General features: G+C 42.7%; 2 protein-coding genes across 7 annotated transcripts in view; one reads left to right on the forward strand and one right to left on the reverse strand.

Moving 5' to 3' along the window:
- PRIMPOL (primase and DNA directed polymerase) overlaps positions 1–2,307 on the reverse strand; it is a 16,165-nt gene extending 13,858 nt beyond the window's left edge. For 2 of the 6 annotated variants that reach the window (XM_038134346.1, XM_038134344.1), the window contains exon 1: positions 2,171–2,306. The gene's annotated coding sequence lies outside the window, so the exon portion shown is untranslated. Of the gene's footprint in view, positions 1–29; positions 2,072–2,170 lie in introns of those variants that run through there. The other 4 variants (XM_038134341.1, XM_038134342.1, XM_038134343.1 and 1 more) reach the window with 4 other exon arrangements.
- Positions 2,202–14,484, forward strand: CASP3 (caspase 3). Its single transcript, XM_038134350.1, has 8 exons — positions 2,202–2,335; positions 6,438–6,574; positions 7,666–7,758; positions 8,597–8,721; positions 9,237–9,365; positions 11,252–11,427; positions 11,912–12,029; positions 13,092–14,484. The coding sequence occupies exons 3-8, from the start codon at positions 7,685–7,687 to the stop codon at positions 13,316–13,318; spliced, it is 849 nt and encodes a 282-aa protein (XP_037990278.1). The 5' UTR covers positions 2,202–2,335; positions 6,438–6,574; positions 7,666–7,684; the 3' UTR covers positions 13,319–14,484.
- The last annotated feature ends 8,041 nt before the right edge of the window (positions 14,485–22,525 follow it).

A 22,525-nucleotide genomic window follows, 5' to 3' on the forward strand; every position in this document is an offset into this window, starting at 1 on the left:
TTTTTCCAGAAACACAGCTGGGAGGATACCTGAACCTGGGAGAAGGGAGGTGACCTTTACTTTAAACTGGAACCTATCATGGTTCTTGCAGTCCAAACACTCAGTCCCTCAAGAGTCCAACATGTCAAGTCTTTTCAAGGCAAATTCAATTCCTGTGTGAACTATAACACAACACATCTATTGAGAACACATGCAGCTAACACAGACCAGCCTTCTGAGTGCACTGGGAAATTCTCACTTCATCTTCCTCTCTTATGTCCCACCAGAAGTAAGGGCAGTACTAATTTTTGTTTGACTTGACTGAAAGAAATTTTGTCACCAACATGTTTGGACTTCAGTGTTATTGACTCAACAGAATGACTGCATGGACAGCCTGGAAAAATGTCTCCTGAGCAATGACTTAAAGAACTTTCTATTTCATTTTTTCTATTTTATGGAAGACTACTTCTCATGATAACGACAAAGCATATTACCCACACCTGCTGACAACTGAAGCTGAGGCATGCAAATCAACTGCTACTCAAAATAACATTACACTTGTTTCCTGGCTGGTGTGTATCATGCAACATAGTTCAATGGCAGAATTCACGGTCCTTGACACAAATAAATCCATGAGATTTTCTCCCAGCAACTGATTCAGCCTTACAAGAACACATTAAATTCCTTAACGTTAGTGGAAATTAGCCTAGCTATCCCTACATTGAGCTGATGAGTGGCACATTAACAAACACTACTCATCTTCCCAACAAGAAATGTTCATCTTGCCCTCCTCATAGAGGAAGTGGCCTCTATAATTACAGAATCACGGAATGGCTCAGGCTGGAAGGGGCCACAGTGGGTCATGTGGTCCAACCTCCCTGCTCAAGCAGGGTCATCCCAGAGCACGTGGCACAGGATTGTTCCAGTCAGCTCCTGAGTATCTCCAGTGGAGGAGACTCCACAGCTCCTCTGGACAACCTGCTCCTCAAATTAAAATTTCAAGTGCAAAACTCAGCATATCAGACCAAGTGATAAGGCCTGAAAAAGTAGGTTAGTACCTGTTATGATAAGCTGGAATACACAGCTTCCAATGTCATCTGACTTCTGCTACTGAAGGTCAATGTACAAATATAAAACTAACTGACCTGAAAGTTGATGATGAAGCCAAAATCAGCCCTCAGTGTCAGAGTGCTGTTGTGCAAGGCAGGTCTGTGGGCAGCCAGGGACAGTCACTATGCAGGTGGGCAAAAAGAGAAGGACCTGTCCAAGGAAAGGTCCTGCCATGGTACAGGACAGCTCGCCACCCACAGGGATCTCACTCACTGAGGTCGAGGGGGGCTGCTCATTTAGTAATTGTCCTCACTGATTACTCTGAATGGCCACTTCCTTTACAAACCACCATTCTTTCAGAATCACAGAATATTCTGAGTTGGAAGGATCATCTCTAATCCAACTCCCAGCCTTGCACATGACCACCTCCAAGAGTCACCATGTACACCTAACAATGTTGTCCAAATGCTTCTTGAGCTCTGTCAGGTTGGTGCTGTGACCCCTTCCCTGGGGAGCCTGTTCCAGTGCCCAACCACCCTGCGAGTGAAGAACCTTCTAATATTCAACCTCAACCTCCCTGGACACAGCTTCAGGCCATTCCTTTGGGTCCTGTCACTGGTCACTACAGAGATCAGTGCCTACCCCTTCTTCTTCCCCTCACAAGGATGCTGAAGACCACAATGAGGTCTCCCCTCAGCCTCCTCCAGGATGAACAGACCAAGTGACCTCAGCTGCTTCCCCTCAAAGCCCTTCACCATCCTCATGGTGCCCAAAACTGCACACAGCACTTAATATGAGGCCGCACCAACGCAGTGTAAATGTACCAGAACTACACATTTGTTTCAGCAGGCAGAGGAACTCAAGCAACAGCGCAAACCTGACAAGCTTTGGGTTTGAACATCATTCACACCCAAGAGCAGCAAGGACAGCCGGACCCAGCTCAGCGCTCAGAGCCCGCAGGGCGCGGTAGCTCAGTGTTCCGCCATAGGGCCCGGCGAGCTCCACCGGGAGAGGAGAGCAGAGCAGAGCAGAGCAGAGCAGAGCAGAGCAGCCCCCCCGTGCCTCCTCAGCCTGGCCTCGCACACTCCCTCCGCGCCGGCAGGGCCCACACGGCAGGGCCGCCCAGCCAGCACGGACTCACCGCCGGCGCCCGCTCCGCGCCGCCATTGGAGCGCGCTGCCCGCCCTGCGCGGGGCGGGGCCGGGGGCGCCGGGCGGCGGCGGGGCTTTTCCGCGCCGAGCAGCGCTCCGCTAAGCCGGGCTCAAGGAGACGCGGGTCGGAGCGCAGGGAGCAGGCGGCGAAGCCGGTGGGTGGCAGTGGTGCCGGGATGCGGGCGCGGTGGCGGCGGGGCCGAACAAAGCGGGGTGGGGTGGTCAGGCTGTGTCTCTCCCGGTCCGCGTGGCCGCCCGTATTTCTCCCGGAGGAAGTCGGCTGCGGGGAGCAGGAGGGGAGCAGCGTTTCGCCTGGGGCGGGCCCGGCTGAGAGCGCCGCTCGCTCGGCTGCCCGCGGATCTCCCGGCCCCGCAGGCCCGGCGGTCGGTCTGTCTGTCGCTCGGTCTGTCGGTGGGTCGGTGGTGGGGGCGGATGAGCCCCGGCCTTGCCCACGGGCCGGGCCGGGGAGAGCGGCCGCGGTGCCAGCCCAGCGCCCGCCGCTTCCCCTGCCCGGGGGCAGAGCGCGGGGCCTCAGGTATTAGCTTTCCAGAAGCTTGAGGTAGCTAGTTTGTTCCTTTTCCGCCTGTCTCTGTGGAGAAGCTGTTGAAAGAGAGGGTAAAAAGAAGGAAAAGAAAAGAAAGGCGCTGTTATTCTGAGCTGCTCTCTGGTGACCCCTCGGTAGAGCATTAACCGGAAACACGGGGTCAGGAGCTGTGTGTGGATCTTCCAGAACAAAGCGGGTTAAACCTCGCCTGTACTGACGAGAAGCGTGCTTGGGGGCCTGGCAGGCGCTGTGGCTCACTTCTGATAGCGTGGAAAAGGCGTTGCCCGAGGTGTGTTGTGTCCTGTCTGTTCCCTGCTGGGCTGAAGGATAGGGCTGGCCGTCTGTAGTCTTTTGCCCTGTAACTCACAGTTCTTCCCTCAGGTGTCTGCTTGCCAGGTGGTAGGTTTCAAACCAACTCACCGTGCCCTTCGTGTTAAGGAACCTGCTATGGCTGTTGCTTATAGCGGTGCTGATTGATCAATAGCTACAGGTGAATTAATAACTCAAGGGTCCCAGCTACACTCGGAGTAATTTCAGCTGATTTTACAGCTTCATGCTGAGTACCTAAAAGTCTGTTTGTTTTGGAAGATCAGAATGCTGGCCCAGTGTTAGGGCTTTCCAACAACTGTATCCAGATGAGAAGCAGTGGGAAGAGCGGTCTCAGCCTGCTTCCGTCTGTGGTAGCAGTATTTAGTGGGGGGAATAGTGCCGCACATAAAACGTAATAATATATTTCAAATGTTTTTCATTTTTTCATATAGTCTGCGTCTATATTTTCCTTCTGTTATTAGTCAGATAATTATTGTTTAGCGTTATACATTGTAGAGGGGAAAATTTTTAATTTGCGTGTCTGCATTAGTATCATGATATGTTATGTATATGTTCATGTACCAAAAATACCTTCTTTGAATGCTTGACATTTTCTCATGCAGTGATGTGGAAAACTGCCCTTTTCCTATCTTTAGGGAGATGTTTTAAATTGCTGGTGTCTGTTTTGAACATGTGTTTTAATAGTGCTGTACTCACCGCTTTGTAGCGGCAGATATATACTGAACATGTGTTGTCTCCTGTGGTTTGCATATTTCAGGATCCAGTTGGTAACTAAAGACAGTTTAGTTATTTGCTTTCTCCCATCTCAGAAGCTTTCATATTATTTTTATCACTATACCATTCATTTCTGTTGTTGATTCTCATTTCAAATATATATTCCTTTAAAAAGAAACCTGATGGTTCTTATGGCAGTGGTGACACGTGGTGGTGTGAGTTTATTTTCGTTAGGTCCAGATAGAATAAGTAAATCTAGGCTGGAATGGAGTAAAAGGTTATTTTATTTGTTTTTATTATTGTTTTATCAAAAGAAAAGCATTAGAACAACTGCATTTATGTAGGGGAAAGTATTTTTGCTCTTATTAATGAACAGAGAGACATTGTTCATTTTTGGGTAGCTTGCAGAGCATAGCTTTGGACCTTTTTGAGCCACTTTGTTTGTTGCTACCTAGTGTATGTAAAGATCATTGTGGCATCACCTTTATGTTTGTTGTCTGTCTCATTTTTAATTGTATTTTTTTCAGATACAATATTATAAAATAAGCTTCCTAAAATCTACAGAATATATTTTGCTAGATTATAAAAATGCTGTTGTTCAATAACTTGTTTTTTATATTTCCTTACAGTCGAAACCTCATTTTAGTTAAGCTTTCAGAGAAAATAATATCAAAGAGCAGAATAAAAATCTGTCATAAATTTTTAAAGCACTGCCGTGATTTCTTCCCCCCACATCTCCCCCCACCAGGATGAGATCATCCTCCACAGGGAAATGCGTGGCATCACTGCATTACCTAAAGCAAGATGAGGCAATTCTTAGTGGTCTGTTAGAATCAGCAGCATCCTCCAGAGAGCATTGCTGTCATCCTGACCGGTGCTTTAGACCACAAAATACCCTGCTGGCTCAAACACGTGTTTGAGTGCCTAGCAACAAAAGACATACCTCTTAGTGGGTGTCTTTTGTTCTTTAAAGGAGTGCAGGTGACCTGGTGCCTGAGGGTGCTCAGGAACTGATGGATATTAAAAGTGAGTTACAGATTCTGTTCTGAAGATAAACCATGCACATTTCAAATACTCAGCATGTTACGACCAGTTTTTCTAGATAATCCCTATAGCTTCTGTAAAGTCTCTCAGACAAGCTCCAGTTGTGATGAAGTAGAGTGCAGGATGCTCTAACGCTTCATTGAACAATTGAAACTGTAGGCTGTGAACTAGGCTCCCAGAGGCCTTAGTAAGAAATATTTTTATGATATGGTATTGCAAGTTGTGTTTAAAATTTTTCAGAAGGAAACTAATATAGTTTGATGTAATTGTAGGTTTTGCTAGCTACTTCCAATTTCATTGTTTCTTTGGCACTGGATCAAGGACAGCAGTTTGAGAGCTTTAAGATTTAAGGTCGCTAAAGGTTCAAGGAGATAAGTCTTATTTTAAGGTCACTTAAATGTAGAAGATATCTCTTAGTGTTTGCATCCTGCCTTAACATTTATGTTTTAAGAAGCATTCAGTGCTCACGGGGGTCTGCAGTTTGCTTAGTTAAGGCTGCTGCTGTTCAGCAGTTTGGTTGATGTGAATGCAGGAGAGCCTAATAAGCCACTTAGCCTCCCTCTAGATCCCAAGAGCTCATCTGTTGGCTAGAGAGTGTTAGCTTTCCCTGTACTTTGGCTGAGTCTTTCTCCAAGTAGCTCTTGGTAGGTGGCTCATCTGATAAACAGGAGCTAGCCTCAGCTTATGGAGGTACATATTTACTAGTTTACACTCTCTTCTTCGTGGACTTGCAGCACTGGCACTGCAGACCTTCACAGTGCCAAACAGCTAGGACCAACACCTGGGGTTTAGCAGAAGTTGATTTGTGTGCTGACATGGCTACACTGCTGTCAGTGCACCTGCTAGCTGGTTTTGATAATAGAGTTGACACATGATGCTGTGCTTTTTTATATGGTGTGGCTGTTATTACTGTTGTTAGACAAAGAACAGATGAAGGAAGTTAATAATTTCCCTATCTCTTAATCTCCCTCTCTCATTGAAGGGTTTGGGTTGTGCTTGTGCACCTAGTCCTTCTCCAGGAGGAGGAAGAGTATGAGTGGCATCAGAATGCTTGGATGTTTTCCTACAAATTTTGCTCAGGCTGAGAGCTCAGGAAAGCTGAGAACCGAAGTTGGGATATAAAGGATATTGTAGTAGGGATGGTTGAACAAGTCATAGAAACTCCTGAAGCTGGGCTGTGCTGCAGCAGGAGAACTTAGCGCGTCCTTGTCGCTGAGAGGCATTCTTTCCAATTGCTGGGGATCAGAAGCTCTGCTCTTCAGTTAGAGCTGGGTGCACACACTAGTTGTCACTATAGACTAGACTTTGCTGGCAGTGCTAATGTTCCCTGCTCCCTAGGGCATAGGGCTGGATCACTGTCGTGCCGCAGGTCATAGGTATTTGAATTGCCCTTTGGAGTTTCTTGCCTTTTTCTTCCCTCAGGGCACTTTTAATGAATTAGACTTTGAAGTTAGGATGGATGAATCCAGATCAAGAGGCTAGGCAGTCTAGTTCAGCATTGTAGATTTAGTTCCTACCCTATGATACTGTTTTTAAAGTAAATTTCTAAAATATAATGATAAAATGTGGTTTAGACATTTTATTTCTAAAATACTAATCTTGTGTTTTGGTAATTTGATTTTCAGGAAATTTCCTGTTTTCTGCATTATATAATACAGTTGTCAAGTCTGGAATAATTTGGTGAAGAAGAAGATTTAATTACATCAGTGCTCTGAAACAGTATTCAGAGCAAGACAGAAGATCTTTTGAAGCCACTAAAAATGTAAGTAAATGTCTTCCTAAAAACAAGTTAAGAAAGCAGGTTATACTTAACCAAATTAGTGCTTCTGATGAATCAGTAATTGTTGCCACAAAAAGAAGTGTTTGTATTGTACTAACAGGAGTACAGATACAAAGTTGAGACTTAATATTATAATAATAATAATAATATCATGATGTAAGATGGCAAATATAGTTTGCCCCAAAGAACTTAAGCCTTAAATAAGAAACTTTATCATATCTGACCAGCAAATCTTGCTACTTGGTCTGGTTACTTATAACTTCTTATTTACCATAAATATATCTGCTGAAGTAAGTTTTTGTACAATTCTTGCCTTGCAATGCCTTGTTTGATCTTCTTGAGGTCTCAGCATTACTAAGCATTTATTACTTTGTCCTGTCTGGTGGTTTAAATTTATGATGCATAATTGTTTTCTGACACTTGAATTTAAGGTAACTTTTGGTAGTATGTTCCATGAGTATACACAAAGTAACCGCGGAGGTTTAATGCTTTTAAATTTATTTCTGATTTGGTATCCATTACAATTTATTGGCCCGTGTTCTCATTAAAGTAAATAGCCCACAGCGTAGGGGTCATTCCATCAAATGATTTAAGTTTTATTGTTGTGGTTTTATTTTACTACTATTGCAATTGCCTTCACATACACCAGTTAGAATGGGATGCAGTCATGTTTTATTTGAAATGGAATGCAGAGAAATTACTCATTTCTCAAACTACTATGACCTAATTTCTAATCTATGTTAGTCTTTGTACATATCTAATAACTTGTATTGCTTGATTTTTGGTTCTTAATTTCTAATGTGTCTGGGGACATTGCAATATTTTAAAGATTGTTTTTTGATTTGTTTCTCTCTTACCTTGCTTTTTGTAGGTCCTTTCAATGATTTGGTCATAGGGATCTGCAGACTTTTTCCCAGAGCTCTTTTTGAAGGCAATAATTAATGTTCTTCTTTCAAATATAAAATGTGTGGAGATTACTCAGAAAGCTTTTTTTTTTTTTTTGCCTCCTAATATCCTAGGCTAAAGTTATTCTGTGAACTGTCATAATACTTGTATTTTCTTGCATTTTCAAGCTGATAATTGAAAGCAATAATGACAGACATAGGAGATGGACCACATCTGGGGCAAGATCTGGCAGATGCAAAATCTATTCCAGGTTTTAAAGGGTAAGTGAGGTACTTTTGGTTGAAGTCTTCAATTTAAGTCTGGTCAGCAGTTTATGTCTAAGAGATTATATGTGCACAATCAATCCTTGATATCACTGAGCTAAGATTTTAAAGTTAGCATGCTATCAGTTACCCAGAAGTTGTTGGGGCCAAGGATGTCTCAGCCTCGAGGAGTAACTGAGAGAGGCATCTGTGCTTGAGGGGAGATCCTGGTGTGCAGCCTGCTGTATGTGGAGTAGGACAAGTGACTTACAGTCGTACTTGCATATGAGCCATGTTGTGGGATAGTGCATGCTCAGCCAGCCCTTAGATGTTGAGGAAGACTTATGGCTCTTAGCTGTTGTGTTAGCTGTCTCCCCAAAGTCCAGCTTCATCCAGATGGAGCCATCACACTGGGGGCTATTGCTTAAGCAGAAAAAAAGCACACATCTGCCACATCTTTTTAGGTTTTGAATGTTTTCTTGTGGAAATTCAATGATAATAACTTCTGTTTAGAATTCAGAGCAGATTTGCTTTCTCATAGCTAACCTTTCCTCCAGGTACATGGATTTCAAAAGATGATAGTAAAAAAGCCCAACTGATTTCTTGTTGATACAGTAATGGGCATCCTTAAACTAAGTTTTCATGGTTTTCATATTCTCCTGTGCAGAGGCATTACAATTTTAAGCAGTTCTTCCTTGATTCTTTTAATTTCAAGCTTGTTGCAAGTTCCACAGAAGGTTACTACAAATGCAACCTCAGCAGTTTCATTGGGCTTGCTAAAATAGCCTATTGTTGTCATTATTTTGAAGAAAGAGATCAGAAGTTGACACCTGAATTTTGTCTGGTTTCTATACAGAAAGAACCTACCTGCTAGCAAGTCTATGGACTCTGGAATTCTGCCAGACTACAGTTACAGAATGGATTATCCAGAGATGGGTGAATGTGTAATAATAAACAATAAGAACTTCCACAGAAATACCGGTACCATTCACAAATTTTTTACTTTCTTCCTTAATTTAGATAAATCTGTAGACACATGGACCCAGCCATGTGTTATTCTCCAAAATTGAATATGCATACCAGTTTTGATTGCATTCTAAAATTAGGTCATGGGTGTGATTCATTTCAGCCCATTCTTCCAAATATGCATAGAGGGAACACATTAGGGTGTAGCAGTAATGAGGAGGAAAATTTATCAGCGCTACAAGTCTGTCTCACCTTTTAGTCATGATTTCTATTTTGCAAATTAAATTCTTCTTATGTCCTTAAATAGATAAGTAGATACAAAACCAAGATGCAGATAAATCTACAATACAGGTACAGAGGGTGGGAGATGGTGTGCCCATGTAACAGTGCAGTGTTGTCTCTGCTATCGTGCATCTGGAATAATGAAATATTTCAGACTGATACAAGTATAAACAAGAAAAAGAATTTAGCTCAATTGGACCATGCCATCTCTATAATATAAAAAATTAACACATTTCTCTTGTCTACAGGCATGTCACCCCGTTCAGGTACTGATGCAGATGCTGCAAGTGTCAGAGAAGTTTTTATGAAGTTGGGATATAAAGTAAAGATCAACAATGATCTTTCATGTGAGAACATTTTTAAACTATTGAAAAATGGTAAGTTATTACATGTTGTGTGTGTGCATTAAGTCAACCACTGTTTCCAAATACATCTCTAGCCCTCACATCTCTTCTTTCTGGGTTCTTTTAGATGATATTTCACATCTTCTGGTGATTTATTGCTAAGGATGGCATGTACATCATAGTTTCTATGTGTATTCATCTTAGCTGTCTCTCCATCTTTTGTGCCATGACTGTTGTCTCCGTATCCTTTTTCATCTTCTAAAGAAGGATGGAAAAAAGGCTGAAACTTAAGTGCAGACTGATTTATATTCTGACCCTGGGATCACTGAAGCTCTGTGAGTTGGAAAGAAAACTGCTAGATTGGGTAGAGGGGTTCTGTGCTTAATGCTTAGTGGTGTGGCCCAAAGAGGGGTTCTGATTGAGGGACCAGAACTGCACGTGTGTGGACTGAATTTTCTGTTGGATAAACAACTCACATTTTGTTTAACTTGTGAAACAAAACGCCCTTCTTTCAAGTGAGAGCTTTTTACTACTGCGTCAGTCCTGCTTTGTTTGGACTTGGCTACATCTAGACCCGTACATGAAATGGTGCCTGGAGGTCTCAGGAGCCCTGGAACACAGGCTGTTCTAGTTAACTATTGGAAGGTTCTCTGCCATGACTGGGCCTCCTGCCCACTAGTGCTCTCCCAGACTGTTCCAGGTCATACTTAAACTGTGAAAGTGTTCCAGTAATTATTCCCAACAGCAGTTAGCCTGCAGCAATCCTGGTCTTGGTTTTTGTGTTTGGTTTTGTTTGAGTTTTTTTGTTTGTTTGTTTAGTTTTTTAATGAAAGTGTTTGCTAATAGAGATGTGGGTCTTTAGTGCCCGTTAATATTTATGCCAGAAAATGTTCCCAGACATGGTTAATTCATTAGTATTGTTCTAGCTGGTCTGCTGACAGTAGCTGAAAATGGGACTCTTCTAAATGCAATGCTTGTCCATAAATTGTAGAAATGCCTGAGTGTACATCATTTGAGTAAAGTTGAAACAATTCATTTCTTCCAGAACAGAAATTTAGTGTTTTGTTAAGCACAAAACAGTAAGACTTCAGATTTAGGGACTGTTGTTATTTTTCATCTACAAACTCTTGCATCTTTTTGAGTTACCACTCATAATTTCTTTTGGATCCTTTCCTTTAACCTTGTTTGTATATTTTCATAAGTTTGAAAAAGTCATCTTGGTCCTCAAGTACATTTCCCACAATGCCAGGCAGCAAAAGACATTGGAGAATATAGATTCTATGCTATTTGTATACCACAAGATGAAAAAAAGTATGGAAAAAAGTATAAAACTACACTTTATATCAAGCTTAAATAACTGTAAGTATAAAATAAGGAGGATTCAGGAATCTTTCTAGACCTCAGCACAGGTAAAAAGTGAGCGAGAAGAGTACTGCTAGTACCCAAGTCCCTGCAGGAGCAGCAACAGCCATCATGCTGCATTTAGTTCCTGTGTCATCCAAGTAGTTGAAGCATCCCCAACAGGAAAGAGAGGAAGGACTTCTCCTTTCTTTCCCAAAACCCAGGGTATTCCATCAGTCCAATCCCAGATGATGAGACTGACCATTATTGCATGAATGAGGTGTATCATTCAGACTTTGAGACACTGTGGGAATACCCTTTTTGTCTCCTGACAGTATTCGTGGCCTAGCTCTGTGGCCGTGTCTTGCAATGGGTAGGGTTGGCCCTTAATTTGGGGTTTCCTGTGCCCAACCTCCTGAAGTAAAGTAGGCAGGCTTCTTCTGTAAATAAGTGAAAACTCTTTGGAGGTTTCTCAACATGCAAATTAGTTCTTAAAGACTTCTGTGACCTAGGAAGGATCAAATGTTCCAAGCTTTTAGAGAGTACAGGAAGTTAAGACAATTCTTTTTTCTTTCAAGTTTCTGAAGAAGATCACAGCAAGCGAAGCAGTTTTGTTTGCGTGTTGCTAAGCCATGGCGACGAAGGATTGATCTATGGCACAGATGGGGCTCTTGAACTGAAAGCACTAACAAGCCTTTTCAGAGGGGACAGGTGCAGAAGTTTAGCAGGAAAACCCAAGCTCTTTTTCATTCAGGTGATGTACAGCTGAACAATGATGATCAAATCAGCCAGATAGTTGAAAAAATACCATTTCCCACTAATTATTAGTGCAAAAAGTTAATCCTTTCTAGAATAGATTTGAATGTAATTACTTTCAGAGTAAGATTCTATTCAGGTCTAAAGTGGCACAATTTTCCTGTTAGGTAGGTGGTATTTATAACAGCTGGCATTGCATTAATTCTATGTACTAAATAAAATATTAGATAATATTTGAATGAGTTTCTGAGTGCACTTTTGAATGAATATCTAGCTATCTGTCTTGTAGTTGACTTAAACAAATGTTACTACTTTTCTTCTGAGTTTGTCTAATGGAAATGTGACACAAATTCTTGTTATTTTTGCAGTTTTTTAATCATGATATAATTTTTAAAATGCAAAATATCAGTGTTTTTATAGTGATCACTGCCTTTTACTTTTCTGTTTTAATATTATTTTCCATTCTTCTTTCTACCGAATAGGCTTGTAGAGGGACAGAACTAGATTCCGGTATTGAGACAGACAGTGGATCAGAAGAAACAATGTGTCAGAAAATACCTGTAGAGGCAGATTTCCTGTATGCCTATTCCACAGCTCCAGGTGAGGGACTGTATCCATGTCAGCCTGTACTCCTGCTATAAATTACAGCTTGCAGTGGGACCCAGCCAGTCGGTGAAGTCACGTGTATGGAATGTCCTTTGCTCAGTTTGGGTCAGCTGTCCTAGCTGTGTCCCCTCACAGGATCTTGCCCAGTCCCAGCCCCTTGGTGGGGGGAATGCTGGGGAGGCAGCGCTGCTCAGCAGCAGCCAAAGGACTGGGGTGTTATCAGCACATTGCCAGCTACCAGTGCAGAGCACAGCGCTGTGAGGGCTGCTGTAGGAAAAGGAACTCCTGCTCAGCCACACCCAATACACTCTTTCATGGAAATCAATATTTACTTCCCTCAATCACTTTTTTTTTTATTTGACTTATTTCTTGTTGAAGTAGTTGCTATTCTCAGTTCCTACAAAACCCTTACCAAACCCTGAATATATCCTCCTCACTATCAAACCCTCAAATGTTCATCTGCTGGAAATTCAGTTAATTGGAGTTGTGCAAATGATTTACAGCAAGAGGAAAATATATTATTCTGAGAGAACAAAACAATCACATCTGGAGAAGTGGATGATAAGTACCAGCATATTATTTGTGTATTGACTGTATTTGTATTGCATCATTAAGCAAAATTGGTAGTGGCAGAGCCTTTCATATGTCCTATTTCCACTTAGCAGAAGTAGTTGTTAATTCTGCACATATTCGTGAAACTAATGACACTGAAACACATTTTCCATCTGTACTGTCACCTCTTCTTTGTATTTGTGTACTCCATGAAAAGTAGTAAGTGATTCATGGCTAAGATTGCTGCAGTAGAAGATAACTTTGCTGACTTTTGATTTTCTTCCTACTTAAGGTTTTCTTAGATTATAAAAAAATTACAGGATTAGAAAAAAATGTTGAATTGGAATTTGTGAAGATTATAAAAACTAAATGTTGTTGGTTGGTGGTTCTGAGTTATTTTAAAACATTGGTTGCCATTGGAAACAATGCATTGTTCTAATTGCTGACCTGTCCTGTATCAAAGGCTGCTCTGTCTGATCACTTTGACATTGCTCTCTTCCACAGGCTATTACTCCTGGAGGAATTCAGCTGAAGGCTCGTGGTTTATTCAGTCACTGTGTAAAATGCTGAAGGAGCATGCAAGGAAACTTGAACTCATGCAGATTTTAACTCGTGTCAATCGCAGAGTCGCAGAGTATGAGTCCTGCTCAACTCGACAGGATTTTAATGCAAAGAAACAGATTCCATGTATTGTCTCTATGCTCACCAAAGAATTTTATTTCCCTTCCTAAAATAATTTTTCAGTTCATGTTATTTATCTGCATTTTGTATGCAATATTAATACAAAATACCACTTTTAAATCTGAATAACTGTTCACTACTGTGTGTGGCACAATGAAGTGTCTCAAAGTTAGATATCTGTCTGTTGTTAGAGATAAAACCTAGTATGGCTGTGTAGAAACGCAAAGCTGAGTAGCTGAAGCAGACTTGAAAGTAGTGTTCTGAGTATTGCAAAAAATTAGGAAGGGGAGACCGAGGAAGGATCAGATCATTTATTGGAGCTATTTGGTGCTACATTTCACTTTGCTGAAGGGGCAGAGAAAATAAACAGCTCTTGTAAATAGTTTTGTTTCAAATCTTACAAAGAAGATTCAGAATGGCATTGGTGGTAATATGATAGTAGTGTCGTCACACATTTCTTCTTAACTCAAGTTCTTAAAGTTTAGGTTATAAACTAACCTAAACTATTTTTACACTTTTGGGCATAAACTGTGGAAAACAGCCATTTCATACTTTTGCATACAATTACAAAGCATGTTTAGAGTACAGTCAGTTTTTCCGATAATTTGTGATCATTTACTAACTTTGTGTATGGAATATTAGATAAAACAATTATATCAGCATGGCAGCTGTTTCAAAATAAATTTTGTGTTCTGACCTTGAAGCTGAGTGCCCAAGGGACCAGTCTTCCAAAATGTCTTTTTCTGCAGCTCTCTAAGGGTGGAGCTGTTGGGGCATATTTGGGGCTATAAGAACCAGTGCAAAAGGAAGTGTGTGTTCTGAGCATTCTGCTTTCCTCTTTTTAGCCTTAAATAAGAATGGGTTGGCTCTGTGTATGCCACATGTAATCTGTGTGAACACGTTTGTGGTACTGGAGAAATTTCACTTCATAATGCTAATTCTGTGTGTTAACAAACAGTAAATTTATATCTCTTGACTCTGAATTTTGTGAGACAGACTTTTACAAAATTGCAAAACATTTTTGCTGATATTTCAACTTGTTGCAGTCTTTTTAAGATCGGTGAAAGAATATGAAATTAGTGTAGGTGCTTGCGAAACAAGACTTGAAACCCTTTTAAAATTGTGTAGCAAAAACAATGTTGGCAAATTGATGTCCACTTCCAGAGGCATTTTGTACTTGTTTTTTTTTAAATTAAATACTGTTTCCTGGATTGTATCATGCTTTTCTATGTGTGTTATTTGTTTAGGATCTGATAGCTTTTGCAGATTAATTTTAACTTTAATTCTATCCTTCTTTCCTCAAATTACTGTTGTCCTTTTCCTCCCCCATCGTCCTTACCACCTGAAATTGAAAAGAATCCACTTTAAAGCACCGTATGCCATTGTATAGCCAGGTAGTAGAGTAGTGACTGAGACATAGGAAATGCAGGTTTAAAAGAGATGCAGAGAAGGCAATTTTAAACATTGTAGATGAGTTCCCTGATGACTGCCTGCTGGACAGGAGCAATCCTGTCTCTCTCTTAGAGAAATGTTCTGTGAGAGAGGGTAGGTCTATTTTAACTCCCTGAAATTTCACTTCTGGGCACTTCTGGCCCATGCTCCTGTTGAAAAATTAAATAGGCCTCTTCTTCTCATAGGTTGTGAATTACAACAAGCATTTGCAAGGCTATATGTAAATGACTGACTGGACTTCTCTTAATCTGCTTCAGAGTAATTTGGCTTAGGGATGTTCCTTGAGTTCTTAGTTATTTTGCTGTGAAAAACTCCTGTCATAGAGTTTGCTCTTCCCTTAGATTTAATAAGTTCTAGTCTTAATTAGTCTTGGTCCTTTAAAGGAAAATTACTGTACAGCTTTTCCAATGGTCCTTAAAATAGAGCAAAACAAAACCTAAGCTCCGAGGACTAGTTGGAAAGCAGGGGAGTTTATTTTTTGATGAATTTCTATACTCACAACACCAATCATTTCGTAGAGGTAGGACTTAGGACTTGATGGGAATACCTCATTTCCTTTCAGGACAAGAGCCACATTTTACTCCAAGTCAGTAGATTCCTTCACAATGCCAAGGAGGCACCTAGATACTTCTAACTGAGGGATGGTGTTCCAGTCTGTAGGACTTGCTTGTAGAGACAGAGCCTGTTGAAGAAGGCAGAGAGAGAGGTGATAACATCCTTTTTTTCTCATATCTTACTTCTCATGTCTCTCCTATTTTTCTCATGTCTTTCCTAAACACTCTATTTGTAATAATGTTTCATCTCACTGCCTCCTACCCAAATTCAACCTTCTTACTGGATCACATTTTCCTAATTATCCATGAGCTCACTAGCTCACCACCTCCTTGCTTAGCCAAGTCAGGTGAAAGGCTGGGTAAGAACACTTCCATGGAAGTGAGTATACTACCCAGGTGGGAATAGTTCATCACTTCCATGAGGGAGCCCTTTCATGCCAACCGTGGCTGCAGTTTCCAAGCTGAGCTGCAAAGCAAACAACTGTTTGCTTCAGTCACCTGAAGGTCTGTGACTGTCTGAATTATAAAGGCCAATTAAATCATGTCCAGAAGGCTTTTAAGAATTCTGACATTAGTATTTTGCTGACTTGAAAAGCCAACAGAACCACAAACTTTTCAAAAATTAGTTAGGAAGTTAAGTATCTCATATGCCACCTTTTTTAACTTTTACTGTTTTCTAGTAAAATAAAACAAACAAAAAACCAAACCAATAAAACCAGCACCAATTTCTTTTTTGAATAAACACTTTTAATGTTAAGCAGTGGAAAGAGGAAGAAAGTTAAGACCCAGGCTGAAACTGGGGAGGCAACTCACGCTGTCTGGTTTACAGCAGGTCAAGTACTCCCTTCTGGCTAAGGAAATCCTTATTTTGAATGCAGTCAGTCTGCCTTCTTCCTGTAACAGTCTCTGAGAGTACCCGTTTCAAATATGAGTTTGTTAAAAAAGGCAAGTCAGACACTAATGCTGGTAAGCCCCATGGAAACACTCTTTCCTTGAGAACAAAATCCACACTTCTAGTACTCTGCTCCATAAGAAAACCCATGGAACTTACTTAAAATACAAATTTGGGGTTGCTCAGTCTAGGGAAGAGATGGCTCCAGGGAGACCTTAGGGCAGCGTGTCAGTATCTAAGGGGGGCTGGGGACAGTTTTAGCAGGGCCTGTTGCAATAGGACAAGGGATTATGGTTGTAAACTAAAAGAGAGTAGACTCAAATGAAATTTGAGGAAGAAATTCTTTCATGATGAGGGTGCTGAAACACAGGAACAGGTTGCCCAGTAAATGCCCTATCCCTGGAAATGCTGAAGGTCAGGTTGGACAGGATCTGAGCAACCTGGTCTAGTGGAAGGTATCTCTGCTTGCTGCAGGAGGGGTGGACTAGATGGCCTTTAAAGGTCCCTTCCAACACAAATCATTCTTTGCTTCTATGATGATTTGGTTGTTAACATGTACTGGGTCTCCTTTTATGTATGATGCATTGCTCTCGGAAGTTTCTATGGTTTCTCCTTAAATGTTAAACTGCATTACTATACATTGACTGGATTATATACAATCATATGCAATTCATATTTTTAACTCTAATGTTAGTTAATTTTTGTCAAAGCCAGGCAGTATGCATATGAAATCACATCTAGTGATTAGAAATATTAGCAGTATGAATAATAACAGCTAAATTAAGACTTGTCACCTCATGTTCTATAAGGAATGGTACTCATTACCAGGAAAAACAACATTTCAGATGTGTATTTCCACCTGCTCTTGATTGCAGACAGAACAGTCACAGAACTCTGGCTTTCTGAGGGACCAGGATCAGAGATAAACTGCTGCTCTGCTCCATCACCACCGGGTGTCACTGCAGATAGCACAATAATCTCCAAAGCCCACATTAATGAGTCATGCAGAAGGAAATCCAAAGGCCTGCTGAATGAAGCAATGCTTTCCCAGCTGTCACTGGTTGGTTGCTGTCAGCTGATGTGTTTATTACATCCTGGGACTTGGTTCCCGAAGTACGTGAGAACATTGTATTGCTGCTTCCCAGGAAAGCCACGCAGTCTTATTTCATATCAGAGGAAACAAGAATTGGCTGATTTTGGGGCAAAAAGGGTTGTCTTTGCTGCCCTAGACCTTCACAAAGAATACTTCCAACTATGGAGCATGTCCCCTGCAGATCCCTGTCATACCAGTGATAGTCCTGTTACATTTAATTCAAAAACCCACAGCACCCCCCCAAAACAGGTTCCTGCTGTATCTGTGGTGGTGGTCTTCAAACGAGCCTGGTGCAATAGCTTGCTTTGCCTGCATCATGACAGTCAATTAGTGGAAACAAAGAGAACAAAACCTTGAAAGCTCTTAATTTTATGTCTTCAAATCAAATTCTCAAGTTCAGATTGTCCTGCATAATCACAAACCAAAAAATTGGGACCTGTCTTCTCCTAACAAATGAAGCAATGTTCTTTTCTTCCTAGAGACCAAGATGTTCTGTCATGAAAATGGTTGCGTAATAAAGTGTCTCAAGAGAAAACAAGATGCACAGCAGTCATTTTCCAAAAGTGGTTTTGCTTCGTGTTTGCAGGCAAGGTTTGACATCAGGTTAAATAGCTCACCGTGCTGCCCCCACTGTCAAAGGACAAGCAATGATACTCTGCCTTTGCTGTGAGCACAAGACCAGAATATTTCTGTCTAGTTCAACATGCTGAGCTTTACAGGGACTTACCTGATGAAATTCCATAGGATGGGGTGTTAGAAGACCAACCTAGATGATCTAATAGGTCCTCCTGGTTTCAAATGGTATACAGAAAGGTACTGTGCAAATCTGTCTCGTGACCTCTGAAGGAAGACCAGTAACAGGTTTTCCAGAATATGCATAAAGCAGTAGTAATATTGCCTGAGTGGTTTGAGAGTATCTGATGCAAAGATGTACCAACCACAGTACTCCATGACCATTAAAAATGTTGGTTCTATTTATTTAACCACAAGACCTTTACAAAGAGTAGTGGAAATAGCCATCACTGTGCAATTTACCAACATCTGCATAAAAACATGATTTATAGTAAACACTAACAGGGTGATTTAAATTTGCAAGACCCTTCTTAACAGGCACAAGCATTTCCTCTTTCTATTTCTGATACTTAACACAGAACATTTTGTGTTCCCTTTTATTCCATTCAGCTAAAAGCCACTTCCTCAAATGCACAGCCCATACCTCTCCTGCACGATACAATGCAAACAGGCTGGCTGAAGGCAGGAGTAACCTTCTCTGCATAGAGTGCTTTTCCTGCTGAGCCTCTTCACTCTTCTCTGCCTCCTCATCCTCAGCTGGCTCCCCGTGCCCAGCACACTCTCACCTCAGCTGAGGCTGTGAGCTTTCTGGATGAGGGATGACCCTTAGATGATGGGGATGCTGTGGCTGCAGGAGGTCCTGAGCCTGGACATGCACTCAGGAGACTGTGGCTTCCCCACCTGCCATGGGGTCTGCCCACACTGCTGGTAAGACTGGTGACCCCACAGGTGTTGCTTTCTTCATTCAGCCTGCCTGTTATTAAGACTTCAGGAAGCCAATAAAAAACACCAAGTGGGCTTTGATCTCACTGCTCTTCAGGCTTGACATTTAAAGCCAAGAGTCCATAATTCTTGGTTAACCTTTTCTTTCCCAGGATGGGTTCTATATAAGAATGCATGCACTATTGTGATAAAATTGTCTCCTGAGATCTATGGAAGATGGGAGAAGCATCAGAAGAAGGATCCAGCTTTACTGAGTCTCCAGCAGCACAGCAGGAGCTTATGTTTGGTAGTTTCTGCTGGCTGAAATGCTGCTGGGGGAAAGCACAGACTGACAGAATGTTTTGGGTTGGAAGGGACCTTAGAGACCATCTAGTTTCAACACCCCCTGCCACAGGCCTGGGCAGCTTCCACCAGACTACATTGCTCAAAACCCCATCCAGCCTGGCCTTGAACACTTCCAGGGATGGCACATCCACAACTTCTCTGGACAGTAGAGAATTTCTTCCTATTATCTAATCTAAATTTATCCTCTTTCCATTTGAAGCCATTTTCCCTTGCCCTATCACTACACGCCCTTGTAAAAAGTCCCTCTTCAGCTTTTTTAGAACCCCTCAGGTATTAAAGGGCTGCAGTCATTCCAGAGCCTTCCCTCCACCAGGGTGAGCAACCCACATCCAAAGGCAAAAGGAAAACCAGATTCTTCCACCTCTTTCACAAGTTCCTGTGTTTTATGCCTGCGTGTGATGTGTGAGCCTCCCTGGCCAGCCCCCTGCCCTAGTGGGGCTCCCTTGCAGACCACCTCTAAGGGCCAGTGATGCACAGGGCTTGGTGGCCCACAGGACTCCAGGTTTCCGTAGGGAAGCCCAAAGGCTGGCACTGACCAGTGAGTCACAAAAGGAGACTGGGGGTTTGGGTCATACTGAAATCAGCTCAAAACCAAGAGGTGCCTCAGCTGCTCAAAGCGACCTGGCTCTGTGGTGATGACAGAACAACAGCCTGAGCAGCAGGGAGGGACAGCAGCAGGACAAGCAATGGAATCGGTGTCACCGGCTGGGTGCTGCGAAGGCTGTGTCCCCTCGGGGCCAGACACAGGTTGGATGAGCTGGGGAAACCCCGCTGGGGAATATGGAATGAGGCTTTACCCTCTGGGCCATGTCAACACAGGCATGTTTTGATCAGCTTTTCCCAAAGGCACCGCTGAGAGAGGCAGGGGGAGGGCAGGGGAAGCAGGAAGGGCAGCACTGAGGTGGGAGACCTGATCAGGGGGTCAGAAGGGGGCACCTCTGACTGCAGCCTTGAACCACTGACCAGCAGCTCTGGAAACCTCTGGGAGGGAAGAGGCTTTGCAGCAATGTATCAGCTACACTGAGTCTTTTAACTTGGATGTTGACCTCAGGAATGTAATCAGAGAGTTGATTGTAAATAGTTTGTGCAGTTGTTGATGAGGTTAAAATGTGCTGCCACACAGGCAGCAAAGGCAGCTGGAAGCAGAGGGTTACTCCAGTGTCTGCTAAAGATGCTGTACCTCTGTCATCTATGGCTGCACAGCAAGTCTGAAAAAGAGAAGTGCTAAAAAATACTCAAAAAATGGTCCCAGGGAGATGGGGAAAGAGGAAGCAGCCTGCCCTACAAAACTGGGGGTGAGGGACGAGAGGGAACAGGCCATGGAGCAGAGAAAATTAAGAAGGAGGGAGGACAGTCACTGTGAGGGATCCCAGTCCAGGCATGGGCCAGGCTTACCTCAGAGTTAAACAATAACCTGCAATAGAAAAGACTAAACCAGCATAACCTGAAAGTAAGGGGATGCCCTAAATATTAGAAGTAAAAACCTCCAGGTAAACCATCAGTGCTAATTGTGTTCAGATGGAAGCCTTTAATGGAGCTTGGCAGAAAGAGAGGGAAAAGGAGGTAGGGAAGGAGAAATGCAAGCTGTGAGTGACCAGCAGCTCGAGGCACCTGCTCTAGCTGAGAGTCATGCCCAGCCCTGTGAGATGGGCACAAAAGGTACCCAGGAGCAGCTGATTCCATCAGCCATGAGTTTGAGCAGCAGCGGCTGCTAGACCTGAGCTGTTCCAGAGAGTTGAGGAAAGCTCCAGGAAAACTCCCTGGAAAGACCAAACTTTGCAGCCTCAAACTTTGGAGTCATCCAACTCAAACTCCTCAACTTTGGAGTCATGATGCCTGGAGATGTTCGAGATAAGATTGAACATGGTGTTTAGTGCTGTGATCTAGTTGACAAGATGGTAATCAGCCAAGAATTGGTCTTGATTATCTTAAAAGTCTCTTCCACCCTAAACGATTCTATGACTTCACAAGCAAAGGAAACAGCAGTGGGGCAGAAAATGAGGCAAGGAAATGATGCCAGGCAGTGTAGAAAGAGACCTGCTCTGGGTTTTTCTAAAGTTAGTATAGAGGAAATTTAAGGAATAACTGGAGAGATGCCAGGGGATTTGCAGGATTCTGCTCTAGAGCATCATCCAAATGGGAGTGGCAGCTGGGAAGAAAGTGGAGGAGCACTGCTGGGCAGTGGGGAAAGGATGGCTTTGGTGGGCATGGGGTCCAGGAGAGGCCTTGAAAACAGACAAGCAAGCTGTGTCAAAAAGCTGTGCTTGGAAAAGAGCAATGAAGCAGCAGAGATGCAAGAGGAATAGAGCAATGACCAGTGGTGGGCTGGGAAAACCACCAGCACAGCCCCCTCCAGGAAGCTGTCCCTGGGAGGCCCAGCAAAGCACTGGTGGCAGCCAAGATGTGGAGCTCTTGAGCAAGAGTTGTAGCTGTGAGGATGCCCTGCAAACGCCGCGTCACGCGTCCTCTGCAGGCAAGCGTAGGTGAAGGTGAGCTCTGCTGGTCCATCACAGGCTGCTTCCACCTTTGGAAAGGTGCTGAGGTCTCCCCGTGCTGCTTCCCTGCCAGCTCACGGTGGAGGCAGACCGGTGGAGAGAGACATTATTCAGGACTGACTGACCTGGAAGCTTCAGCTTTCACTCTGTCCTGCCTCTGAGAACAGCCCGGGTTTCATTTAGACAGGATCATGGATCAGCAGCACACAGCAGTGAATGGAGTTTGTGTCTGTGAATGAAGAAATCCCTGAGGAGAGGTGAGTCAGGACAAAAGGAGGAGAAAAGTATGGAGTGTTCCTCATTCACTGCTGAAAGTTGGGAGTATTTGGGAGTAAAAACAGCTCATCTATGAAATTCATAGATTGGAGAATTTTGCCAAGAGAAGCAGAAAAAGAGGTGTTGTGAAGGATTAAAAAGACTGCCCTGAGAGATACTACAAAGCACATACCTTTTCCCCCCTTACTTCAAAACAAAATAGTAGCTATCAGCCTTGTCCTAGTGACTGAAAGAAGTCCTGCAACTGAAGGCTGTCTTATTACTGACACTGAGTGCATGCACAAGTGACAGCAGCAACATTCACAGGTGCCAAGCTCTACAAACCCATTTAAATCAATAGAGTATTCCCATTGATACAGTCTTCACAAGTTCTGGCTGCAGCTGTGTCCCCGTGGCTGGGTTTTAGCATCTCCTGGTGTGAATCTCTAGAGCTTGGTATTACCAGGCTGTAACACTGCAGGAGGCAGAACAAAAAGCAATCCATAACCTAAAGGGATAATACCTTGGATATGTTTCTTACCCAAGGTCTAAACAGAGTGAGAAAGCAAACACTCTTTACTGACATAAGACACAGCAATAGAACTAGAAAAAAAACCAAACCCTATGAACAGAGAAACTTCAGTTGTCAAATTTCC

The sequence above is a fragment of the Motacilla alba genome, chromosome 4 (assembly GCF_015832195.1).
Source record: "Motacilla alba alba isolate MOTALB_02 chromosome 4, Motacilla_alba_V1.0_pri, whole genome shotgun sequence".
NCBI classification, from domain to species: domain Eukaryota; kingdom Metazoa; phylum Chordata; class Aves; order Passeriformes; family Motacillidae; genus Motacilla; species Motacilla alba.

What these genes read in the sequence shown, in the direction of transcription:
- CASP3 (XM_038134350.1), top strand. Translation starts at nt 7,685, where the DNA reads ATGACAGACATAGGAGATGGACCACATCTGGGGCAAGATCTGGCAGAT. An exon ending in TCTATTCCAGGTTTTAAAGG is followed by an intron (nt 7,759 to 8,596) that starts GTAAGTGAGGTA and finishes GTTTCTATACAG; the next exon opens with AAAGAACCTACCTGCTAGCA. An exon ending in TGCCTATTCCACAGCTCCAG is followed by an intron (nt 12,030 to 13,091) that starts GTGAGGGACTGT and finishes TCTCTTCCACAG; the next exon opens with GCTATTACTCCTGGAGGAAT.